Source organism: Gobio gobio (assembly GCF_949357685.1).
Source record: "Gobio gobio genome assembly, chromosome: 16".
In the NCBI taxonomy this organism is placed as follows: Eukaryota; Metazoa; Chordata; class Actinopteri; order Cypriniformes; family Gobionidae; genus Gobio; species Gobio gobio.
The window spans coordinates 4,559,838-4,581,977 of NC_137109.1; the positions used below are offsets into that span (position 1 = coordinate 4,559,838).

At 45.4% G+C, this 22,140-nt stretch overlaps 1 protein-coding gene across 1 annotated transcript in view; it reads right to left on the reverse strand.

Annotated features, from left to right (window-relative positions):
* The window catches only part of LOC307139517 (uncharacterized protein), a gene marked incomplete at its 5' end in the record, with an annotated part of 39,121 nt that extends 19,543 nt beyond the window's left edge, over nt 1-19,578 (reverse strand). Inside the window, 6 exons of the mRNA XM_079838512.1 lie at nt 12,604-13,143; nt 17,904-18,022; nt 18,105-18,127; nt 18,238-18,468; nt 18,583-18,678; nt 19,186-19,578. Coding sequence (XP_079694638.1) covers nt 12,604-13,143; nt 17,904-18,022; nt 18,105-18,127; nt 18,238-18,468; nt 18,583-18,678; nt 19,186-19,578 — 1,402 coding nt within the window. The remainder of the gene's footprint in view (nt 1-12,603; nt 13,144-17,903; nt 18,023-18,104; nt 18,128-18,237; nt 18,469-18,582; nt 18,679-19,185) is intronic.
* Nucleotides 19,579-22,140: the final 2,562 nt, after the last annotated feature.

The window sequence follows — 22,140 nt, forward strand, 5'->3', positions numbered from 1 at the left end:
GTGCCTCACAGAGCCTGGGCGTCCGGAGGCTTCAGGATCAGAGTGACTCAGGGCTGCGTTTCAGCCCTAGAGCCCTGGTTAGTAGCCGACTGGTACCAGCGGGGAGTGACGATGGGAGCCATCTCACACCGCAAGGTCATCTCGATGGACGCCTCCACCTCGGGTTGGGGCGCCGTTTTCGAGGGCAGATCGGCTTCGGGCCTCTGGTCGAGCGGAGAAAAGCTCCTACACATAAACTGTTTGGAGATGATAGCGGTAGAGAACGCGCTCAAGCAGTTTCTCCCGCTTATACGAGGACACCACGTGTTGGTCCGATCGGACAATACCACAGTGGTGTCCTACGTGAACCGGCAGGGCGGTGTCAGGTCCAGGTGTCTGGGCAATCTGACAGAACGCCTGCTCGTGTGGGCACACAGCTCGCTGCGCTCGCTGAGAGCTGCGCACGTACCGGGCCACCTCAATGTGGGCTCGGACAAGCTGTCCAGTGGCCTCATTCTCCCAGGAGAATGGTCCCTGCACCCTCAGACAGTCCAGCTGGTATGGCGCCTAGTCGGCAGAGCGGAGCTCGACCTCTTTGCAACAAAAGAGAACGCCCGCTGCCCGAGGTTTCTGTCCAAAAGCGAGGATGCGCTGTCCCAACCTTGGCCCAGCCTCCCGCTGTATGCTCTCCCGCCGATTTCCCTATTGCCCCAGGTCATAGCGAAAATCAGGGAGACGCGCCGCCCGGTGCTCCTTATAGCGCCGCGCTGGGAGAACCAGATTTGGTACCCAGAGCTGGTGAAGCTGTCGCACTCACCCCCCTGGCCAGTTCCGCTGAGAGCAGACCTTCTCTCTCAAGCAGGAGGGTCAGTTTGGCATCCCCATCCAGAGCGATGGTCTCTGCATGTATGGGTGACCAACGGATACCCGTTGACCTGCCCGAAGGGGTTATGAATACGATTTCACACTCTAGAGCCCCCTCGACGAGGCGGTTATATAGTTGTAAGTGGTCGGTGTTCACTGAGTGGTGTGTTTCCAAGGGATTGGACCCACAGCAATGTGGGGTCCAGCGGGTGCTCTCCTTCCTCCAGGAGCTTTTGGAACTGGGCAGGTCCCCTTCCACGCTCAAAGTGTATGTGGCGGCTATAGCAGCGTTCGCTCAGACGACGCTAGGTAGCACGCTAGGAAGGAACGAGCTCATCATCCGTTTCCTCAGAGGAGCCAGACGGATGAATCCCCCGCGGCCCCCATCGGTTCCTATATGGGATCTGGCCTTGGTCCTAGAGGCCCTGAAGGCTCATCCCTTTGAACCGCTCGAGACTGTGGAACCAAGGTTCTTTTCGCTAAAAACCGCGTTCCTGATAGCTCTGGCTTCAGTAAAACGCGTGGGGGATCTACACGCGCTCTCAGTGAGCCCGACGTGTATGGAGTTCGGCCCGAATGACTCCAAGGTCATTCTTAGGCCGAGGCATGGTTATGTCCCCAAAGCGATAGGCACTCCCTTCAGGGCGCAGATTGTCTCCCTCTCGGCTCTGCCAGCATCCGATGAGGGGGACGGTGGCAATGTCCTCTGCCCTGTCAGGGCATTGAGGATTTACGTCACACGCTCCGCTGCCTTCAGGCGCTCTGAGCAGCTATTTGCTTCGTTTGGAGGGCGCACTAAAGGTCTCGCCTCCTCGAAACAGACCCTGTCCAGGTGGATAGTGGACGCGATTGCAGCAGCTTACGCTTCCAAACACCTGCAGTGCCCGCTAGGTGTCAGAGCACACTCCACTAGAGGCATGGCCTCTTCGTGGGCTTGGGCCAGAGGGATTTCCATCCACGATATCTGTATGGCGGCAGGCTGGGCCTCCCCGTCTACATTCGTGAGATTTTACAATCTGGAAGTTCCTGCCTTACAGGCGAAAGTGTTATCAGTTCAATAGGGCTGTTGGTTCTGCCCAGTGATTCTGCGCAGACATAGCTCACATACTGGTAGTAAGTTCGGTACTAGGCTTATGTGAATTTGAAGGAGACCGGCGGTGCCGTTCCCTCATTTACGAGACAAGCTGTTGTGAGTTTGAAGGTGACCGGCGGTGCCGTTACCTCACTCATATAACAAGATATTGTGAATTTGAAGGCGACCGGCGTTGCCGTTCCCTCATTCATGAGACAAGGTGTGGCGAATTTGAAGGAGACCGGCAGGTGCCGTTCCCTCATTCATGGGACAGGGTGTTGTAACCACCCGTTGTAACCACCCGTCAGTTCGAATGAAGTGTCTGTATATGTGGTGGCCCGTTTTCCTTACCGGCCACCCTGCCCGAGCAGTGTTATGGTCCCCGGTTCCCTGGGATACATATGCTGTACGCGAGGCGCGCACGGCGTTGACAATGTGTTCCCGATGCGTAAGGAAACTTACGCAATACGAGAGAACCTCTTGTAAGAGAACGATACTCGGTTACTTAACGTAACCTCGGTTCTCTCTAGAAGAGGGAACGAGTATTGCGTTCCTTGCCGTGCGCCCCGCGGGCTTTTACGCTTCAGAACTACGAAAACCGAATACGCAGCCCGTGAGCCCCGCTTATATACACATGGCCACGCCCCACCTGTAGGCAAATGAAGCCAGGTGGGCGCGAAGCGCCCTCATTGGTCGCCACGTCACGCGGGCTCACCGATAGGCTGCTGCAGTTGCCAGCAGAGCAGCCAATAGCACGCTGGAATAGCCTGCTATGGTCTGCCAGGCTGCCGCACTGCGTTGACAATGTTACAAAATTAAGGATAATTTTGGGTTTTTCAGAAATCTCGAAGAAAGAATACTTTCCCCGATGCGTAAGGAAACTTACGCAATACTCGTTCCCTCTTCTAGAGAGAACCGAGGTTACGTTAAGTAACCGAGTATCGTTATGTTGAGCTATAAAACACTGTCAGCCAATCAGAATCCATTCTAATTGAAGTGCTCGCGCATTTAAAATGACAGACAACACCGCAGAGAAGTTCATCGCTGAGGTCCAGAAAAATCACAGTGTCCATGTTGTTTTGCTGATCAAGAGTTGAAAGGGCAGAAACGAATCAGTTCACGGTCGCGTGCGTCATCTTTATGAGCCATTCTAACATTACTTTGAGTATCATGATTCACAGCACAGGAAGAAGAGCCAGAACTGTTACTGGTGCTCCTAAAACACTAGTGATGTTCCTATATCTACTCTGGCTGTTTGTAAGGTTCATCCGTCAGCCCAAAAAACGGAATCCAATGGCTTGGTTGAAGAATTCTGCGTGTGAGCCTTTTCAGCATTTCTGTGAAGTTCACTTCCTTCCCTTTCGAGGGAACTTCACACTGCGTCCACTAGGGACAGCTTTGGGAACGCCCACAGCGTGATAGCGTCTGATGCACGTATGTCAACTCAGCCAATGGCGAGAGTGAGCGTCACGGGCGGGTGACGTCACGTCCAGGAAAGGATAAATATACATCCGGTCCGATCGCACTTCAGCTTTTCTGCCTCAGCTAAGCGATCTGTGTGAAAACTGTCTCTGTCTATTTATTGTTGTCCGTCAAAAACACAATAATTCTCAGTTTAAAAATGGCGAATGCATCAGTATTCAAACAGTGTACTCCTCCGTGTCCCCGTTTCCTTACGGGTGGAGATACACATGATTTGTGTGTGATGTGTTTGGGAGTGGAGCATGCTCTGTCAGCCTTCGAGGGGGCTGATTGTGAGCATTGTGAGAAGCTGCCGCTTCGCATGCTCCGCTCCCGCCTGTCACTTTTCGAGAAGGGGGATCAGGATCGCGTTCCCTCTGGTTCTGGACCCGCTGCTGCCGAGGCACAACGGAGAAGGACATCATGGGGATCGCAGATGGATCTCTCGGCGGGGTTTGAGACGGGCGCGAGCGCTCTTTCTCTGCCTTCACCCGAGAGATCTGTCACTCAATCACTGGTGTCGGAAGGCCGCGCTGCGGCTTCTTCTGCCCAGAGTGAGAGCCCGTCGCTTCAACACTCCAGCTCTGAGGAGGTGGATGTGTTGAGCGTCGGATTGGGGGAAGATGATTCGCCATCTCTTTCCCCAGCACACGAAGAGCTGGTGGAGGTGATTACTCACGCTGTGGCAAAGTTAAATATTGATTGGCCAGCCGAGAGACAAGGCGCTCGTCCGAAAAGCAAATTAGACGAGCGCTTTTTGACGTCAAATGTGTCACCACGGGGTCTTCCTTTCTTTCCTGATTTACACAGTGAGCTGTGTAGATCATGGAAGAAACCATATTCATCATGTCTTTTCAGCCCTCAAGTAAAAACATATAGTGATATAGCTGAAAGAATATGGTTATGGGGCGATGTCTAAAGTGGATCAGACGCTTGCTAGTTATCTGTCCCCTGTGTCGGCATCGTCCCTGAAGGCCCCCACGCTCCCCACTAAACCTGTCTGTAAAGCCTGTCTGGTCTGTCAACATCAGGGCTGGTGGGGAAAGCGTACACGGCAGCAGGACAGGCTGGTGCGTGTTTGCATACAATGAGTATTTTGCAAGCATACCAGGCTGAACTGCTGGGGGATTTGGATGGTGGTGAAACAGTGAACCCTGAGGCGGTTTGCGAACTACGTCGGGCCACAGATTTATCTCTGAGAGCCACCAAGGAGACCGCTAGAGCTATTGGGCGGTCTATGGCAGCCTTGGTGGCGACAGAGAGACATCTGTGGCTCAATTTATCTGATATTAAGGATAAAGACAGGGCTTTTCTCCTTGATGCGCCAGTTGAACCCGCTGGTCTGTTCGGCGACGCTGTAAATGAAGTCGTCGACAGATTTCAGGAGAATAAAAAACAAGCAGAAGCTTTTAAAAAATATCTCCCGCGCCGCCACCAACCCTCTGGGGCTGCTGGGCGTGAGCAGCCCCAGCCGCCTAGCTCTTCGTACAGGCAGCAGCAAAAAGAGAGTGTCGCATCTCATGCTCCACCTCAGAGATACGGTGGGCCAGGTCGGCACTCTCAGCCGAAGCCTTCTAAGCCGAAGACCGACCTGAGGGTCGTGCTTCAGGCGAAGAAGGCTTCAGGCCAAAAGAGGTCCTGACGCCAGCAGCGTCAGGTCTCGAGGGCGCCCCCCCGCGGGGTGGATTGGTGTTCACCTCAGTATACGGTGCCCACTCCACTTCGTTGCCCTCAGGGGACCGTTTTGCCAACCCCGCCACCCTTGGTGCTTCAGGGTGCAGCGGTTTCCAGCGAGCTCGTGACTCGGCGTCCACAGGACAAGGTGTCACACTCGCAGCCTCCAAGGAGGTTAGAAACGCAGCCAGATCGGTTAGGTGCTGCCAGTACGCTTCAGGCCGCTCGAGAGGCTGGTTCCCTTAGTAGATTTTCTGGCAGAATGGAAACGTCTACCAAATATATCGCTATGGGTCCTGCAGACGGTAGAAAAGGGGTACAGATTTCAGTTTGGGTTCCACCCACCTCGTTTCAACGGAGTGCTGGTAACATCAGTACGTCCCGAGCAGGCTCTGATAATGGAACAGGAAGTAGAAACCTTGTTAAAAAAGGAGGCTAAAGAACAGGTCCCTGTACAGAACAGAGAGTCAGGTTTTTACAGCCTGTACTTCTTACTTCCAAAAAAAAGGATGGAGGGTTGCGCCCCATATTAGATCTTCGTCATCTGAATTGTACAGTCAGAAAACTAAAATTCAAGATGCTGATGCTAAGTCAGATTGTGACCCAAATCAGATCCGAGGATTGGTTTGTCACAATAGATCTGAAGGACGCATACTTCCATGTCTCCATCCTTCCACAACACAGGAAGTTCCTGAGGTTCGCTTTCGGGGGCAAAGCGTACCAGTATCGGGTTCTTCCATTTGGTCTAGCTCTCTCACCCTGCACATTCACGAAATGCGTAGATGCAGCTCTGGCCCCGCTCAGGCTGCAGGGCATACGCATTCTGAACTACATAGACGACTGGCTGATTCTGGCACAGTCGCAGGAGATGGCGGTTCGGCATCGAGATGTCGTCCTCGCGCATATTCAAAAGTTGGGGTTGAGGCTGAACGCGAAGAAGAGTGTGCTTTCTCCAGTACAGAGGACCACTTTTCTAGGCGTGGTTTGGGATTCCGTAGCAATGCGGGCAGTGCTTTCACCCACGCGCATTGCTGCGATTCTGTCAGCTGTAAAGAGAGTAAAACTAGGCCAGTCATTCACTGTCAAGCAGTTTCAAAAGTTGCTGGGGTTAATGGCAGCGGCGTCCAACGTGATTCCTTTTGGCCTGCTGTACATGAGGCCCTTACAGTGGTGGCTCAGGACCAGAGGGTTTTCCCCGAGGGGGAACCCTTTTCGTATGATCAAGATCACGCGGCGGTGTCTCTGCGCCTTGGTCATATGGAAGAAAGCCTGGTTCCTGTCCCAGGGTCCGGTGTTGGGGGCACAATGTCGTCGAGTCACCCTGACGACAGATGCCTCTCTCACGGGCTGGGGAGCGGTAATGGAAGGCCGCTCAGCTCAGGGTCTGTGGGGGGACCATCATCTTTCGTGGCACATCAACTGCCTGGAGATGATGGCAGTCTTCAATGCGTTGAAGTTCTTCCTCCCGGACCTGAGGGGCCATCATGTGTTGGTCCGTACGGACAACACATCGGTGGTTTCCTATGTAAATCGTCAGCAGGGTCTGCGTTCGCGCCCACTGTGCAAGCTAGCGCACCAGATCCTCCTGTGGTCTCTGGGGAAGTTACTCTCCTTGAGAGCAAACTTTATCCCGGGGGCCCAGAATATAGGAGCGGACATCCTGTCGAGACAGGGGCTGAGGCCAGGGGAATGGAGACTTAACCCCGAGGTGGTGAAGCTCATTTGGGAGATTTACGGCCAGGCGGAAGTGGATCTTTTTGCGTCTCAGAATACGACGCACTGTCCACTCTGGTTCTCTTTGACACATCCAGCTCCTCTGGGACTGGATGCCATGGTACAGACTTGGCCGATGCGGCGTCTGTACGCATTTCCCCTAGTTGTTCTGCTCCAGGGAGTTCTGGAGAAAGTTTGCCGGGAGGGGATAAGTCTACTGCTAGTAGCTCCTTACTGGCCGAGCCGGATTTGGTTCTCGAACCTCGTAACACTGCTCGATGGCTCACCCTGGAAGATTCCGATCAGGAGGGATCTTCTATCTCAGGCGGAGGGCTCAATATTTCACCCCCGCCCAGAAATGTGGAAACTATGGGTTTGGCCGCTGAGGGGGCCGAGCTCATAGAGTCTGGTCTCTCTACCGAGGTAGTGGAAACCATTCTTAGCTCCAGAGCTCCATCCACGAGGAGACTATATGCCCTGTAGTGGAGGTTGTTCACTTCTTGGTGTCAAGAACGACAGTTAGATCCAGTCAACTGCCCTGTTGGCTCAGTGCTAGATTTTCTACAAGAGCGATTCTCTTCTGGGTTGACCCCTGCTACACTAAAGGTGTATGGTTCATCTATTTCTGCTTACCATGCCCATGTGGATGGTATTACTGTGGGGAGGAACCCGTTGGTAACTCGTTTCCTTCGTGGCACTAAGAGGCTGAGGCCTGCGGTGCGCACTAGAGTTTCTACTTGGGATTTGGCTATAGTGTTGGAAGGTTTATCTGCGGCTCCGTTCGAGCCACTTGACATCATCTCAGAAAAGTTTCTGACTCTGAAAACCATCTTCCTTCTTGCCATCTCTTCTATTAAGAGAGTAGGAGACCTTCAGGCCTTATCAATATCCCCTTCGTGCTTGGAGTTTGCACCAGGGATGGTTAAAGCTTTCCTTTACCCTAGATTAGGGTATGTTCCGAAGGTGTTAACCAATGTTCCACGGCCTGTAGTGCTGCAGGCTCTCTGTCCTCCTCCATTTGTTAATCCAGACCAGGAAAGATTGAACCTTGTATGTCCAGTGCGAGCACTGGATGCTTATGTCCACAGAGCTGCCCTGTGGAGGAAAGCAGATCAATTGTTTCTTTGTTTTGGACCTCAGAACAGGGGTCTCCCTGCGTCCAAACATACAATGAGCAAGTGGATAGTCGAGGCTATCTCACTGGCTTATGGGTCTTCTGATCAGCAGTGTCCCTTAGCTGTCAAAGCCCACTCTACTAGGAATATGGCAGCCTCTAAGGCCTTGGTATCGGGGGTTTCCCTCAAAGAAGTCTGCGATGCGGCCGGTTGGTCCTCGCCTCTTACGTTTTATGAGATACTATGATCTTGACCTGGAATGTGCTCCAGGTTCTTCAGTGCTCCTGTCTTGAATGTGCCACAGTTTCACACGACAGGCATTTGGTATTATGGCGTTTTGGTATTTCGTTCCCAAAGCTGTCCCTAGTGGACGCAGTGTGAAGTTCCCTCGAAAGGGAACGTCTCAGGTTATGACTATAACCATAGTTCCCTGAGAAGGGAATGAAACACTGGGTCCCTTTGCCATACTCCCTGCATCCCTGTGATCCCTTGCTTCGGCAGTTTAGCTGAAGTGCGATCGGACCGGATGTATATTTATCCTTTCCTGGACGTGACGTCACCCGCCCGTGACGCTCACTCTCGCCATTGGCTGAGTTGACATACGTACATCAGACGCTATCACGCTGTGGGCGTTCCCAAAGCTGTCCCTAGTGGACGCAGTGTGAAGTTCCCTTCTCAGGGAACTATGGTTATAGTCATAACCTGAGACGTTTATTGATATCCAATTTTAACTCTGACTCCATTAATAATTTTATCTGACTCCAATTTTATGTAACTTCGTTAAATTTCTTACGTTTGTAACTTAACAGCTGCTCATAAGATTAGTTGTGATTTAATTTAGATCATTGATTTTTCTAGTATCTATTATTTTCAAATATTCATTAATCAAGGGACCCGATATTACACAGAAAATAAGCGTCGCGATTCGCTAGCTCACGGACACAAATTGGCGAGTTCTGATAGCCAGGATTGCAGAGTGAAAGTTTTACCATGTCAGACCGCCCATGCTCAGGGCCGTAGCGAGGGAATTATGGGCCCCCAACGCCCTCCACTCATATATCATATACAGTATATATACGGTAACTGTAGGCCTATAAGATATGGGCATGGAGGCCCACTTCTGGTGCCATGCTTCTAATAGGGATTTCTTGCAAAATAACTAAACAGACACATAAATAAATGCAAATAAAGGTTATTGTTTTTTACTTATTTTTTATACAAAGTTGTATATAAAACATTATATAAAAATGCCATTATGTGCCAGCGATTAATAACTTTGTTTACAGTCATCAAGCAATTATGCAAGACAAACAAATAAAATAACAACAAAAGACAAGAAATAGATAAAAATGATAAAATAAACTTTTTTTAAAAGTATAAAATGTCTTTCCAGTCAGTCTGTCTAACAGCTGAGATAAATATTCAGAAATGAAAATGTATGCAGTCAAATGTAGAATAAAATCACTGAAGTTTCTCACTGTCTTAATTTCTGATGAAGATAATGTGCTATTTTATTAAATAAAGCTAATAAATGTATCCATCAATAGCAGTGAGTTGTATTTGCGTTTTCTTGACAGTATTGTTAAATTTATCACATCAGCAGCCGGCAGGTCTGTAATGCTTGTGACATGCAAATATTTCTGCATGTTATACAAACCAACAAAACTACATAATAGCGCAAAAAAGACGAGGACTTTGAGCGTGTAATCATTCGAGCGGTGTGCACCGATTCCCGCAGAGTAAATCGGGCAGAGAAAATATCGGCGCACGGCATCCCATCACACCGACTTGTCTTGTTAAAGAACGTTTTGATAGACTTTTCCAATTTTCCTGGCCTCCCTTTCCTTTTCATGACGTTACTGGTACACAGATTTTTTTCTTTGCATTTTCAGTCAGTTTCACTTCCACTGTAAGTTTGCTTCTAACTTCAACTGTTCTCGGAGCAGCCTCAACTGTGATTGTTTTTTCTGTTTACTAGCTGGGGTGGGACTTGCGGTTTTATTGGGTCTCTCTGCTGTTTTCCTCTGATTAAGCTGAAATAATTAATAACCATCAGACTAAACCATTTTTAGGGAGGGGGGAGAGAGGAGTTTTGGAAAACTTGTTTAACTAAATTGCATGTTTTGGGGTTTTCATTGAACAATCAGGCATACAAATGTATATATTTTAATGATTCATAAGAGTAGAGGAATATATAGCATAACTACTGAATTTAGTAGGGCCCCTGGGCAGTGGGGGCCCCTATAATTGTCACACCTTTCACCCCACTAGCGACGGCCCTGCCCATGCTTGTACATGGCACATGTCATTTTTAGGAACATACACGAAAGCTGCAACTATTACAGTGATAGTCAGAAATCGGATCGGCCCTAATGGTGTGCCCCATGCTCCATCCATTGGGTCCTCGGTATGATCTATCCTGACAGAGATTTGCAGAAATAAAGGACTCCACATCAATCTATACTAGAATAATGATTTCAGAATAATACAAGATAAATCAAGATTAACATTTGAGTTAACATTAACATTTAGTTTTAACATAAGTTTCAATCTTCCTCATCCTACCAGTGACTGCAGTGAAGTTAAGATCATTTTACCAATCGCACTGAGACCTTTAAAAAGATACCAAACATAAAAGGGAAAAAACAATAGATTCACAAGATACATCATCTGTGGTTTTACAGCTTCCGTGTCTTGAATCAGGGGGCAGGGAGTCGGGCGAGGGAGAGGGGGAGAAGGTTTGGGCAGGCTGATGATGTCCCACAGTCTTTCTGTGAGATCTTCTCTCCAGATTAGTGAGTTTTATTGTGCTATTGCAGGGGGTTGGATCTCAGCTTTTGTCTTAGCAGTAAAAACAATCCTAACCCTAACCCATCTTTAAAAGTTCATGATTTTGAACACAGCTTTGAAGCGTTTACTAAAGAGCTGATGAGTTGCCTCAGTGAGTTTGATTAGGAAGAGTTCACAAATGTTGGTGTGTCTCCAGGAACAGGTTTGGGAAATACTGAGTTACAGCATCATCTCCTGCAGTACATGAGCCTGTCCAGCAGAGGGAGACACACACACACACACACACACACACACACACACACACACACACACACACACACACATGTTGGGTTTTCATGTTTTATGGGGACTTTCCATAGGCGTAATGGTTTTTATACCGTACATACCGTATATTCTATCCCCCTACACTGCCCCTGCCCCTAAACCTAACCCTCACAGGAGACATTCTGCAATTTTACATTTTCAAAAAACATCACTTAGTCTGATTTATAAGATGTTTTCCTCATGGGGACCTAAAAATGTCCCCACAAGGATGAGGATTTCGGATATTGCTATCTTTGTGGGGACATTTTGTCCCCATAACGTGATGATTACCAGTCCACACACACACACACACACACACACACACACACACACACACACACACATTTTGTGGAGAAAATCCTACAGTTGACTCTTGATATGAGAAGCGTATCATCATAACCAGGAGCAACTGCACAAGTCATATCTAGTTTAATAACTGACTAACCAAGTGTGAGACGCTCCCATTGGCTCTTTATTTGCTGTGTTCAGAGTCCAGTGCTGTGACTGCTGGGATTTCTCAAAACTATTTCACAAATACTGATGGTGATATCAAATGGTTTAATGAGCACAGTTTCTCTTCTGGTGTTGATATATTTTCTCACGAGTTAATTAGCTACTGAAATTCTACTTTTATTTCTGTCAAATTAAACACAAGATTATTGTGACCAATACATATAATAATAAAATAAGTGAAATTTCCAAGCAGTTGGAATGAAATTAAATTCACGGTCTTGTAAAAGCATAGATCTTATTGTGAACGATTCATCATGTACACATTCATTTTTTGCCCTACAATTTTTCTTTTCTGATAATCTGTTACACTTGAACACAACACATAAGAAAAGATCCGTCACTATTTCCTTTTCACTGAGACTTTAAGTCAAGTCACCTTTATTTATACAGCGCTTTATAATATACAGATTGTTTCAGAGCAGCTTTACAGTGATAAACAGGAAAATAATGATCAATGATGCAAACAGAAATCAATTCTGCTGTAAAGAGACAACAGTGTCATTGTTCAGCTGAAGTCAGTTCAGTGTTGATTCAGTTCAGTTCAATAACTGTGAAGATCATCAACTATTAAATGAGTTCAGTTCATCTATACGCAGCTCTGCAGGAGATCATTTTGTTATTCAGTTCAGTCTCAGTGTTGATGTTGTTACTGTCACCAAATCCCAGCATGCACTGCAGTCCCTGGTGCTGAGAACGGTCCTGTTACATCATCAATGGCCATTTTGTCTTGCACATGGTATCATGACTTATATTCATCTCTGCAGTTGTACTTAAAATCCACTGAAGTGCTTCATTGTTCATCTGGTGTGGTGATTTCTGTTATTATTTATAGTGTATATTTTTCAGCTTCTGTTACATAAGGCAGTTTTGTGCATCCATGAAAATCTGTCACTGTAACAAACCTTTAACCAAATTAAACCATAAAAAAGAGAAACATATGTTAATTTTCAAACATTTAAAAAATGTTCTAAATAGTGGTTTGCAATTATTTAGTTTGTCTTGTTATTCTGTCAAACATTATGTAAGAATATATAATATGTATATTATGTACATTTCTCTAGAAGAAACTTGCTCTAACTTGTAAAACTGAATTGATCTGGAAGCAGAATCAGATTTAACTGTGATTTTCTGCTGTAATGATCAGTTTAACTGGTAAGATCCTCAGAGGAGAAGTTGTGCAGTAATTAAATAAGAATGGAAACACAGTCTCTGTGAAGGACGTCCTGAATGTGAGTAAATGTGTGTTAGTTACAGGATCAGAGAATGACACTGTTCCTCTGCCATAGTCCAGCTGAACTCTCACACGCTGAAGCTTCACTTTAACAGGAAAGACAGTGTCGGGTTGATCTGGGGATTTTGAGCTGTATTTGCTGTCCCAGTACCGCACACGCCAGACATTAGACTTAGAGAAATCCCCTCCCTTCCTTTGGTTTGATGCTGTGGTTATTCCAAGACTCCAGTGTGTATTGTCCCCAACCTCCACATCCCAGCAGTGTGTTCCTGAGTTAAAGCCCTCAGATCCCAGGACACATGGATAATAGTCAAACCTCTCTGGATTATCAGGAAGTGTTTTATCTTCATCACTGAGCGACACACTGGTCAGATCAGACGAGAGTGTGAGACGAGGAGCTGCTGTGTTTGGATCTAGAGTCAACGGAGCTGCAAAGAGAAGAACATCAGATTACAGGAGGAAATATGATCAGAAATGTAAATATAAAACATAAATCCTGCTATCATAACAATGGTCTCTCAGTTTCTGTCAGAATGGATTGAGGCTTCAGGTTTAATATCAGTATTCAACTAGATTAAAAAGATCGAGACAAACTTTAATTGGCTTGAAAAAGCTGGACCAGAAAGTTTGAAAAAGTTAGAAAAGTTTAAAGTTTGAAATAGTTTGAGTTTTAGTTAGTAGTTTAGACCTGCTATGCGGTTGCTAGGGTACTCAGGTGGTTGCTGTGCGGTTGCTAGGGTACTCGGGGTGGTTGGTAAGGTCTTGCTATGTGGTTGCTAGGGTACTCAGGTGGTTGCTAGGGTGGTTGCTATGCGGTTGCTAAGGTACTTGGGGTGTATGTGGTTGATAGGGTGGTTGCTATGCGGTTGCTAAGGTATTTGGGGTGGTTGCTATGTGGTTGCTAGGGTACTCTGTGTGGTTGCTAGGGTCTTGCTATGTGGTTGCTAGGGTACTTGGGTGGTTGCTAAGGTCTTGCTATGTGGTTGCTAGGGTGCTCAGGGTGGTTGCTAGGGTGTTGCTATGCGGTTGCTAGGGTATTCTGAGTGGTTGCTACGGTCTTGCTATGTGGTTGCTAGGGTACACTTGGTGTGGTACCTCTATGGTGTTCTGGGTGGTTGCTAGGATGTTCTGTGGTTGCTAGGGTATTCTGGGTGGTTGCTATGATAGATAGATAGATAGATAGATATATAGATAGATAGATAGATAGATAGATAGATAGATAGATAGATAGATAGATAGATAGATAGATAGATAGATAGATAGATAGATGATAGATAGATAGATAGATAGATAGATAGATAGATTTTAATGAGTCTCTATGGTTTAGTTTATTGAATGTCAGTTGGAGTGAGTCTGGGCTTCAGTGTTTAGTTTTGAATTTTTGACAGTTGGACAGTTTGAAAATCTGAACATTCCGTCAATGAAAGTCTATGGGAGTTTTTCCGAGTTTTAATCAGCATTTTTAGGAAAAGCGTAAGTCCGATCAGTTAGAAAAGATATAGCAACTCAAGCCAGAACCGTCTGAAGGTCTGATACTGGACGCGAATGATGCGAATAATTCGTGCGAAGTTGGACGCTTGAACATTTTGAGTTTACTCGCTTCATTCGCGTGACATTCACTTCACAACAGAGCAGCTTTTCCTCAGCCAGTTCTTCTGCCGCTGCTCTGATGTCTCTGTGGCGGCTCCAGATATAATTCGTCTTGTGATGATGTAACGGCCGATCTTTGGTCTCATGGATCTATAATTTGTTCCCTGGCGAATCGTTTAGGCTGAGGGCAAAGTGAAGTTTCCTTACTTTTTTATTTTTAGGCTATTTAACTTTGCGTTACCGTTGTAGCCGACTAGCGCTGACTTTGAATGTTTGACTGAATTGTTTGCTTTATTTCATGTATAGCTGATTATCAGTGTTGGGGAGTAGTTAAAGGGGTCATGAACTGGCTTTTTTAATTTTTTTATACTGTTATCTGAGGTCAACTTATGGCGTTTATGTGGTTTTTACATTCAGAAACATCATAATGAATAAGTAATAGGCTATTTTCTGCCTTGGTTTTGAGGCTCTCTGAGAAACACTAGGATTTGATGGGCGTGCCGAACTGAAGACTTGAAAGTAAACGCCCACGGCTAGGATTGGATAATATTTGCATATTTAATGAGCTTCAGCTACCGTCTGTCCCAGGAATCGTCTAGGGGAAATGCTCAGAGAACTCGCAAAATATCAAACAAACACTAAATCTCTCACTCACACACACACACACATTTGTTTTTGTGAGATGTGGGGACATTCCATAGGCGTAATGGTTTTTATACCGTACAAACCGTATTTTCTATCCCCTTACACTGCCCCTGCCCCTAAACCTACCCATCACACACACAAACACACACACACACACACACACACACACACACACACACACACACACACACACACACACACACACACACACACTGCCCCTGCCCCTAAACCTACCCATCACACACACACACACACACACACACACTGCCCCTGCCCCTAAACCTACCCATCACACACACACACACACACACACACACACACACACACACACACACACACACACACACACACACACACACACTGCCCCTGCCCCTAAACCTACCCATCACATACACACACACACACACACACACACACACACACACACACTGCCCCTAAACCTACCCATCACACACACACACACACACACACACACACTGCCCCTGCCCCTAAACCTACCCATCACACACACACACACACACACACACACACACACACACACACACACACACACACTGCCCCTGCCCCTAAACCTACCCATCACACACACACACACACACACACACACACACACACACACACACACACACACTGCCCCTGCCCCTAAACCTACCCATCACACACACACACACACACACACACACACACACACACACACACACACACACACTGCCCCTGCCCCTAAACCTACCCATCACACACACACACACACACACACACACACACACACACACACTGCCCCTGCCCCTGCCCCTAAACCTACCCATCACACACACACACACACACACACACACACACACACACACACACACACACACACACACACACACACACACACACACACACACACACACACACACACACACACACACACATACACACTGCCCCTGCCCCTAAACCTACCCATCACACACACACACACACACACACACACACACACACACACACACACACACACACACACACACACACACACACACACACACACACACACTGCCCCTAAACCTACCCATCACACACACACACACACACACACACACACACACACACACACACACACACACACACACACTGCCCCTGCCCCTAAACCTACCCATCACACACACACACACACACACACTGCCCCTAAACCTACCCCTCACAGGAGACTTTACTTTCTGTGAAAAAAAAACGTGTTCTGTATGATTTATAAGCATTTTGAAAAGTGAGGACATGGGGAACGTCCTCATATTTCACCCTCTTTTTGTAATACCCATGTCATTATACACATTTTTGTCCTGATATTTCACAAAAACATGCCCACTCTCACGTGGGGAGACACACACACACACACACACACTCAGGCGGAGACACACACTCGCACGGAGACACACACACATACACACACACACACACACACTCGGGCGGAGACACACACTCGCACGGAGACACACACACACACACACACACACTCAGGCGGAGACACACACTCACACTTGCATGGAGACACACACACACACTCGCGTGGAGACACATACACACACACTCGCACGGAGACACACACACTCGCGCGGAGACACACAGATACACACACTTGCGCGGAGACACACACACACTTGCGCGGAGACACACACAGACACACACTCGCGCGGAGACACACACACTCGCGCAGAGACACACATAATGTTACAACAAGTCTCTCTACACATAATCAATACACAATCGTACACATATCAAACGATCTGTAACAATGCAATACTATCACGTATAAAAAACATGTTTTACTCACATAAGTGTGCTGCACCATTCGGATCCAATATAGAAGGCACAGCATTGTGTTTCAATCTCAATATGTCTGCAAATCCCCACGTGAGCTGGAACTTCATTAAAAATAAAGTTCAACCACATGATCCTAATATTAGGATCCGAGGGAAGCTTATGCAGCGACTGTGTTCTTCCACAACCAGGAATAACTATTGATATATCTATGACCACGATCGTATTTGACCTCACTTAGCGGAAGTTATGGCGGAGCTCAGAGATGATCACGTTCGTCTGATAAGAGGTAAAATAATAGCATAAATACTGCTGGGTTTCTCGCAGAAACTGATGGTTTGGCTAGATAAGACACTTATTCATCGTCTGGTGTCGTTTAAAGCCCTTTAAAGCTGCACTGAAACTGTCATTTGGACCTTGAACTGTTTGGAGCCCATTGAAGTCCATTATATGGAGGAAACCCCTGGACTGTTTTCATCCAAAAGCTTAATTTCTTTTCGACTGCAGAAAGAAAGACATGGACATCTTGGATGACATGGGGGTGAGTAAATTATCAGCAAAGTTTATTTAAAAGTGAACTAATCTTTTAATATACAGATTTTCTCCTCATTGTTGTCACTACTAGAGCAAGCTCCTGATTGGCTAACGTGGAGCGAATATCCGCCAAAGTTCAGATTTTTCAACTTGGGCGATTCGCGCCATTGACGCGTCAAACGCTCAATTCGCGCCACCTCATTTGCGCGAATCGCACCGCAGAATGTCTATTCGCGTCTTTGCATTGACTTAACATGTAAATCACTCGAGCGAATCACGTCATTCGCGTCCGGTGTGAACGCAGCATTAGAGTCAGAAATTTAGAGTAAGAAAAATAATAATAATAATATTAAGTTTAATCGGATTGGCCGATTAAATTTAATTAAATGGCTCTTCCAGGCCAACTTAATAAACACTATTGTATCCTAATACATAAGCAGAGACCATGAGGAACAGACTTCTGTAGTCATTATGAGTTCACTGTATGATCTGATGATCTTCTGAAATACAGTTCAGATTCACTCACAAATTCAAGAGATTATTAAATATATACTCAGATGTTAATGTTGTGTGTGTTTCTATCTGAAGGATGTTTTGCGCTGGTGTCAGATCTGCTGAGACTCACTGTGTTGGACAGTTTCCAGCATCTTCTTCCAGACTCTGAACGGCAGGTTACCCAGGTAACGGGACACATCAATCAAAGCTCCAGAACTCATCCGTGGATCCGGCTGTGAGATCTGGACTCTGGAGGAACATTCAGGAGTCAGAACTGCAGTGAATTTGAGTTCAGATCCACTGAGAGAAGAGATACGAGCAGCTCACTCACCTTTCCATTGAGACGCTAAAGTTCTGGAAAATATAGAGTTTGAAAACATGTTAATATCTTATCAAACACTCTCATTGTCAGTGAGTCTCAAGTTGTTTTCTGCTCAAAGAATGAAGCCAGATTGATTGGTCACCTTTAGAAACGAGACGTCATTGGCTTTCATCATCTCCTCCATGTCTCTGATTGTGTGTGAAAGAGCTGAGATGTGTGTGTTCATCTCCTCCAGCTTCTCCTTCATCATCTGCTTCTTCTGCTCCTCTTCCTCCCTCAGTGCAGTGATTGTAGCTTCTTCTTCGTCTCTGAGAAACTGATGAAGCTTCTCAAACTCTTCTTTAATCTGACGCTCTGTGTGCTCAGCTTGAGACTGAAATCACATCACATTCACTTCAGTCAGCTCTGTGTGAACACACACTCCACTAATGTCAATAATAAACTGTGTGTGTGAATGTTGAGTGTTTAACTCTTTACACATCCTCACCTCGATGTGTTGGATTGTTTTATCACACTTTCCTTTCATTTCTTCTCCATGTTTGAGCTTGTTTTGTAAGGACGTCAGCGCTGTATTAAATTCCTCCTACAGGTTAAGATGAAAATCTGTGAAACTTGTGCAGCTAAAAGAGGTTTAAACATTGTGTGTCTGGATGTTTTTCGTGTTATATTATTTATATGTTGAATGGGTTATTCTCAGGACAATTTTTTATATAATTTGGAAAGGTTGAACATCAAGAAATCTTGTTTTCACCAAACAAATGTGGGATTTGCAACAGCCGATTCTTAATTATTATTTCCATGCAGTTGTATAAGATACTACTATCACTTTTTGGTGTGTCTTGTTATAAATCACATATTATCAATGAAAAAATATGAATAACTCATGACATTTCTATTGTTTTCAAAACATGTTTTGTGCCAATGCTGTTACATTCAAGAAGATTTGAACATCCGAGCGGTCGAAGCAGTGCAGAGTTTTATATCAGTAGTAAGTCATGGAGATTTAGTCTGAGCAAAAATAAATACTGATTTCTTACTGTTTCTATGTTTATCACTGTATTTAGCATGAAATGAGAGACATTTGTCTTACCTTGTGAGATGAAACCACTTCACTGATGGGTCTGAATGTGTGTTTGGTGTGTTTCTCTGAGTCTCTGCACACTACACACACAGGCTGTTTGTCCTCCAGACAGAAGAGTTTGAGTTTCTCACTGTGTAAACTGCAGATCTCCTCAGACTCTGATGAACGCCTCTCTTTTCCCTCCATCAGGAACAACTCACACAAGTTTTTTAACGCAAGATTAACTGGAGGATCATGTTTTGACAATCTCCTGCAAACGGGACACTCCTGAGTTTCCTTAGTTTTCCAGAACTGTTGTAGACACTCTTTACAAATACTGTGACTACAGGACAATAAAACAGGAATCTTGAAGATTTCACAGCAAATAGGACAATAAAGCTCTTCTGCAGATTTTGAATCCATTTCCTCGTCTTGTAAAATATACAATGATCTACAGTTTAGTTTCACTTTCTGGTCTTTGGTTTGAAAAGTAAATAACCATTACAATCAAAATCTAATCTGGGTTAATTCAGAAATACACAATAATCCTAATATAAAGTGTCCTCTGTTCTTCACAACACTGACTCGATTCAGCTTTCAGTAAAAATGAAAGTTAGAAATAATGACTAGTCATTTCCTGGTTTTGTAAGAGGGTGGAGCTTCTGAAGACAGACTGGATTTCTGAGTTTCTGTTGGTGTTGTTCTGTTGTAATAGGCCTTGTATTGATGATTAAATAGAAAGTGTTTTCAAATATTTTCACTTTAATGATTACCTGCAGGTTAAGTTACTAAGCCTCTGTGAAACGACTTTGTGCAAAGATTGGCAAGCAGCTGATATACAGTCCTGTGAAAAAGAAAGGGCACACTTTTGAATGGTTTAAATATAAATATAAAATTGAGATCATTGTCCTGTTTCATGACCCAATTTCGGCCAAGCTTTAGCTGTAGGACAGATGGCCTCAGACTTGACTCTAGAATACTTTGGTATACAGAGGAGTTCATGGTCGACTCAACGACTGCAAGATGCCTGCAAAACAAGCCCAAATCATCACCCCTCCATCAGCTGATGGACAGTTGGCATGAGGTGTTTTTGCTGATATGCTGTGTTTGGTTTTCACCAAAAGTGGTGCTGTGCATTATGGCCAAACATCTCCACTTTGGTCTCGTCTGTCCAGAGGACATTGTTCCAGAAGTCTTGTGGTTTGTGTAAGGATAGGGACTTCATTACAGTGACGTAAATAAAGAAAAGACGTTCCACATGTAAGTGAGACATGACCGTGTACTGCATGCTTTTTTGAAAGATATTATAAGATATATAATGTGGTGTCAGAAGTGAACCTTAAGAATAGGTTACACAGAACCGCACGCAGGAGAGAAACTGAAGCATGGCTGTTGCAGCCGTACAGACATCACATCCGGAGCAGTTTGACTTCAATTCAGCGGATTACCAAGATGAATCAGACGGTTCGAGCCCTTTCGTCTAGCATCAGGACTGAGTGGAAAACCTGAGGAATACCAAATCAGCTCTTTGTTAAATGCCATGGGAGACGATGCAGATGATATCTTTGCACTATTACCGCTGAGCGAGTCAGAGAGAAACAGATATAACTGTGGTGGAAGCATTTAGACAGCACTGTGTCGGCGTAATGCCAGTTATAATCATAGATTCCAAAATGATGGTGAAACTGCAGAGCATTTTATAACAGCAGTTCACAAGCTGGCAGAACGTTAAAAGAGGAATTAATCCAAGACGGATAGTTGTGGAAATCAGAGACATGGGACTGTCGGAGCACTTACAATTGGATCCAGAGCTAACATTAGCTAAAGTTATACAAAAAGTATGCAAAATGAAACAGTCAAGAGCAGCAAACAGTGTTACATGGTGTGATGATCTGCCAAGAGCATTAGCAGATCACAACAAAGAAATAGACCATAGTCACAAACAGGGAGCAAAGTGATCTTCAATTGTGTCTTTATTGAATCTTGCTTAAGCAAGAAAAAAGTGATCTCAAGCCTCATTAGAGGAAAAAAAGTGTAAAAAAAACAGTTAAAGAGATCAAGCATCATATTCTATTCAGGTTAAATCACAGGAAATTCAGTTTTAACATCCAACATGTTCCAGGGAAAAGTGTAATCACAGCAGACACACTTTCACACGTGCTTCTGGATGTGTGTCCTTCACGGGCTGACTTACAGCTAGACAGAGATCTCAATGTCTTCCTTCCCGGTAACAGACAGCAGATTGGAGCAGATAAAGCAAGCTCAAGAAGGAGAGAAACACAAAAAGGTGAAGAACACTGTCTTGCTGGATGGCCAGAAAAACACACAGTGAGCAAAGAGCTGATGCCATATTGGCATGTGTGAGCAGAACTGACTGTACCCGATGACATGCGGTTGAAGATGACAGGTGTCATTCCAGAGACATTGCAGAAAGAGATTCTGACAAAAATACATGACGGGCTCCAGCGGATGATAAAGTGCCATGCCAGAGCACAACACTCAGTCTGGTGGCCGGTGTGTTTCCTCACACATTCGTCAGATGGTGGAACAGTTGTAACACTCAGCCCAATACACTGAGTTACAGAAGTTAAAATTGGGCTCAGATTAAACTGTGTGATGTTGGGAGTGTTTAAAAAGATGAGACACTCCTTCAAGTGAACTGTAGGCAAGGCAAGTCAAGGCAAGTTTATTTGTATAGCACATTTCATACACAGTGGCAATTCAAAGTGCTTTACACAGAAATTAAGTTAAAATAGTCATAAGTGAATAAAATAAAAAATAAAAATAAATATAGTATAACAGTTATAATAGGAATTAAAATAAAATAAATGATGAAATCCCCTATCTGGGGTGGAAGAAAATGGAGAGTCAGGTTTACTTTAAAATATTTGTCAGGTAACTGTGCGTTTAGACAGTAGCCATACAGACAAACCTTCTTGGCCTAACTTGATTAGTGGACTAACATAGGCAATAGTGAATGAGGGT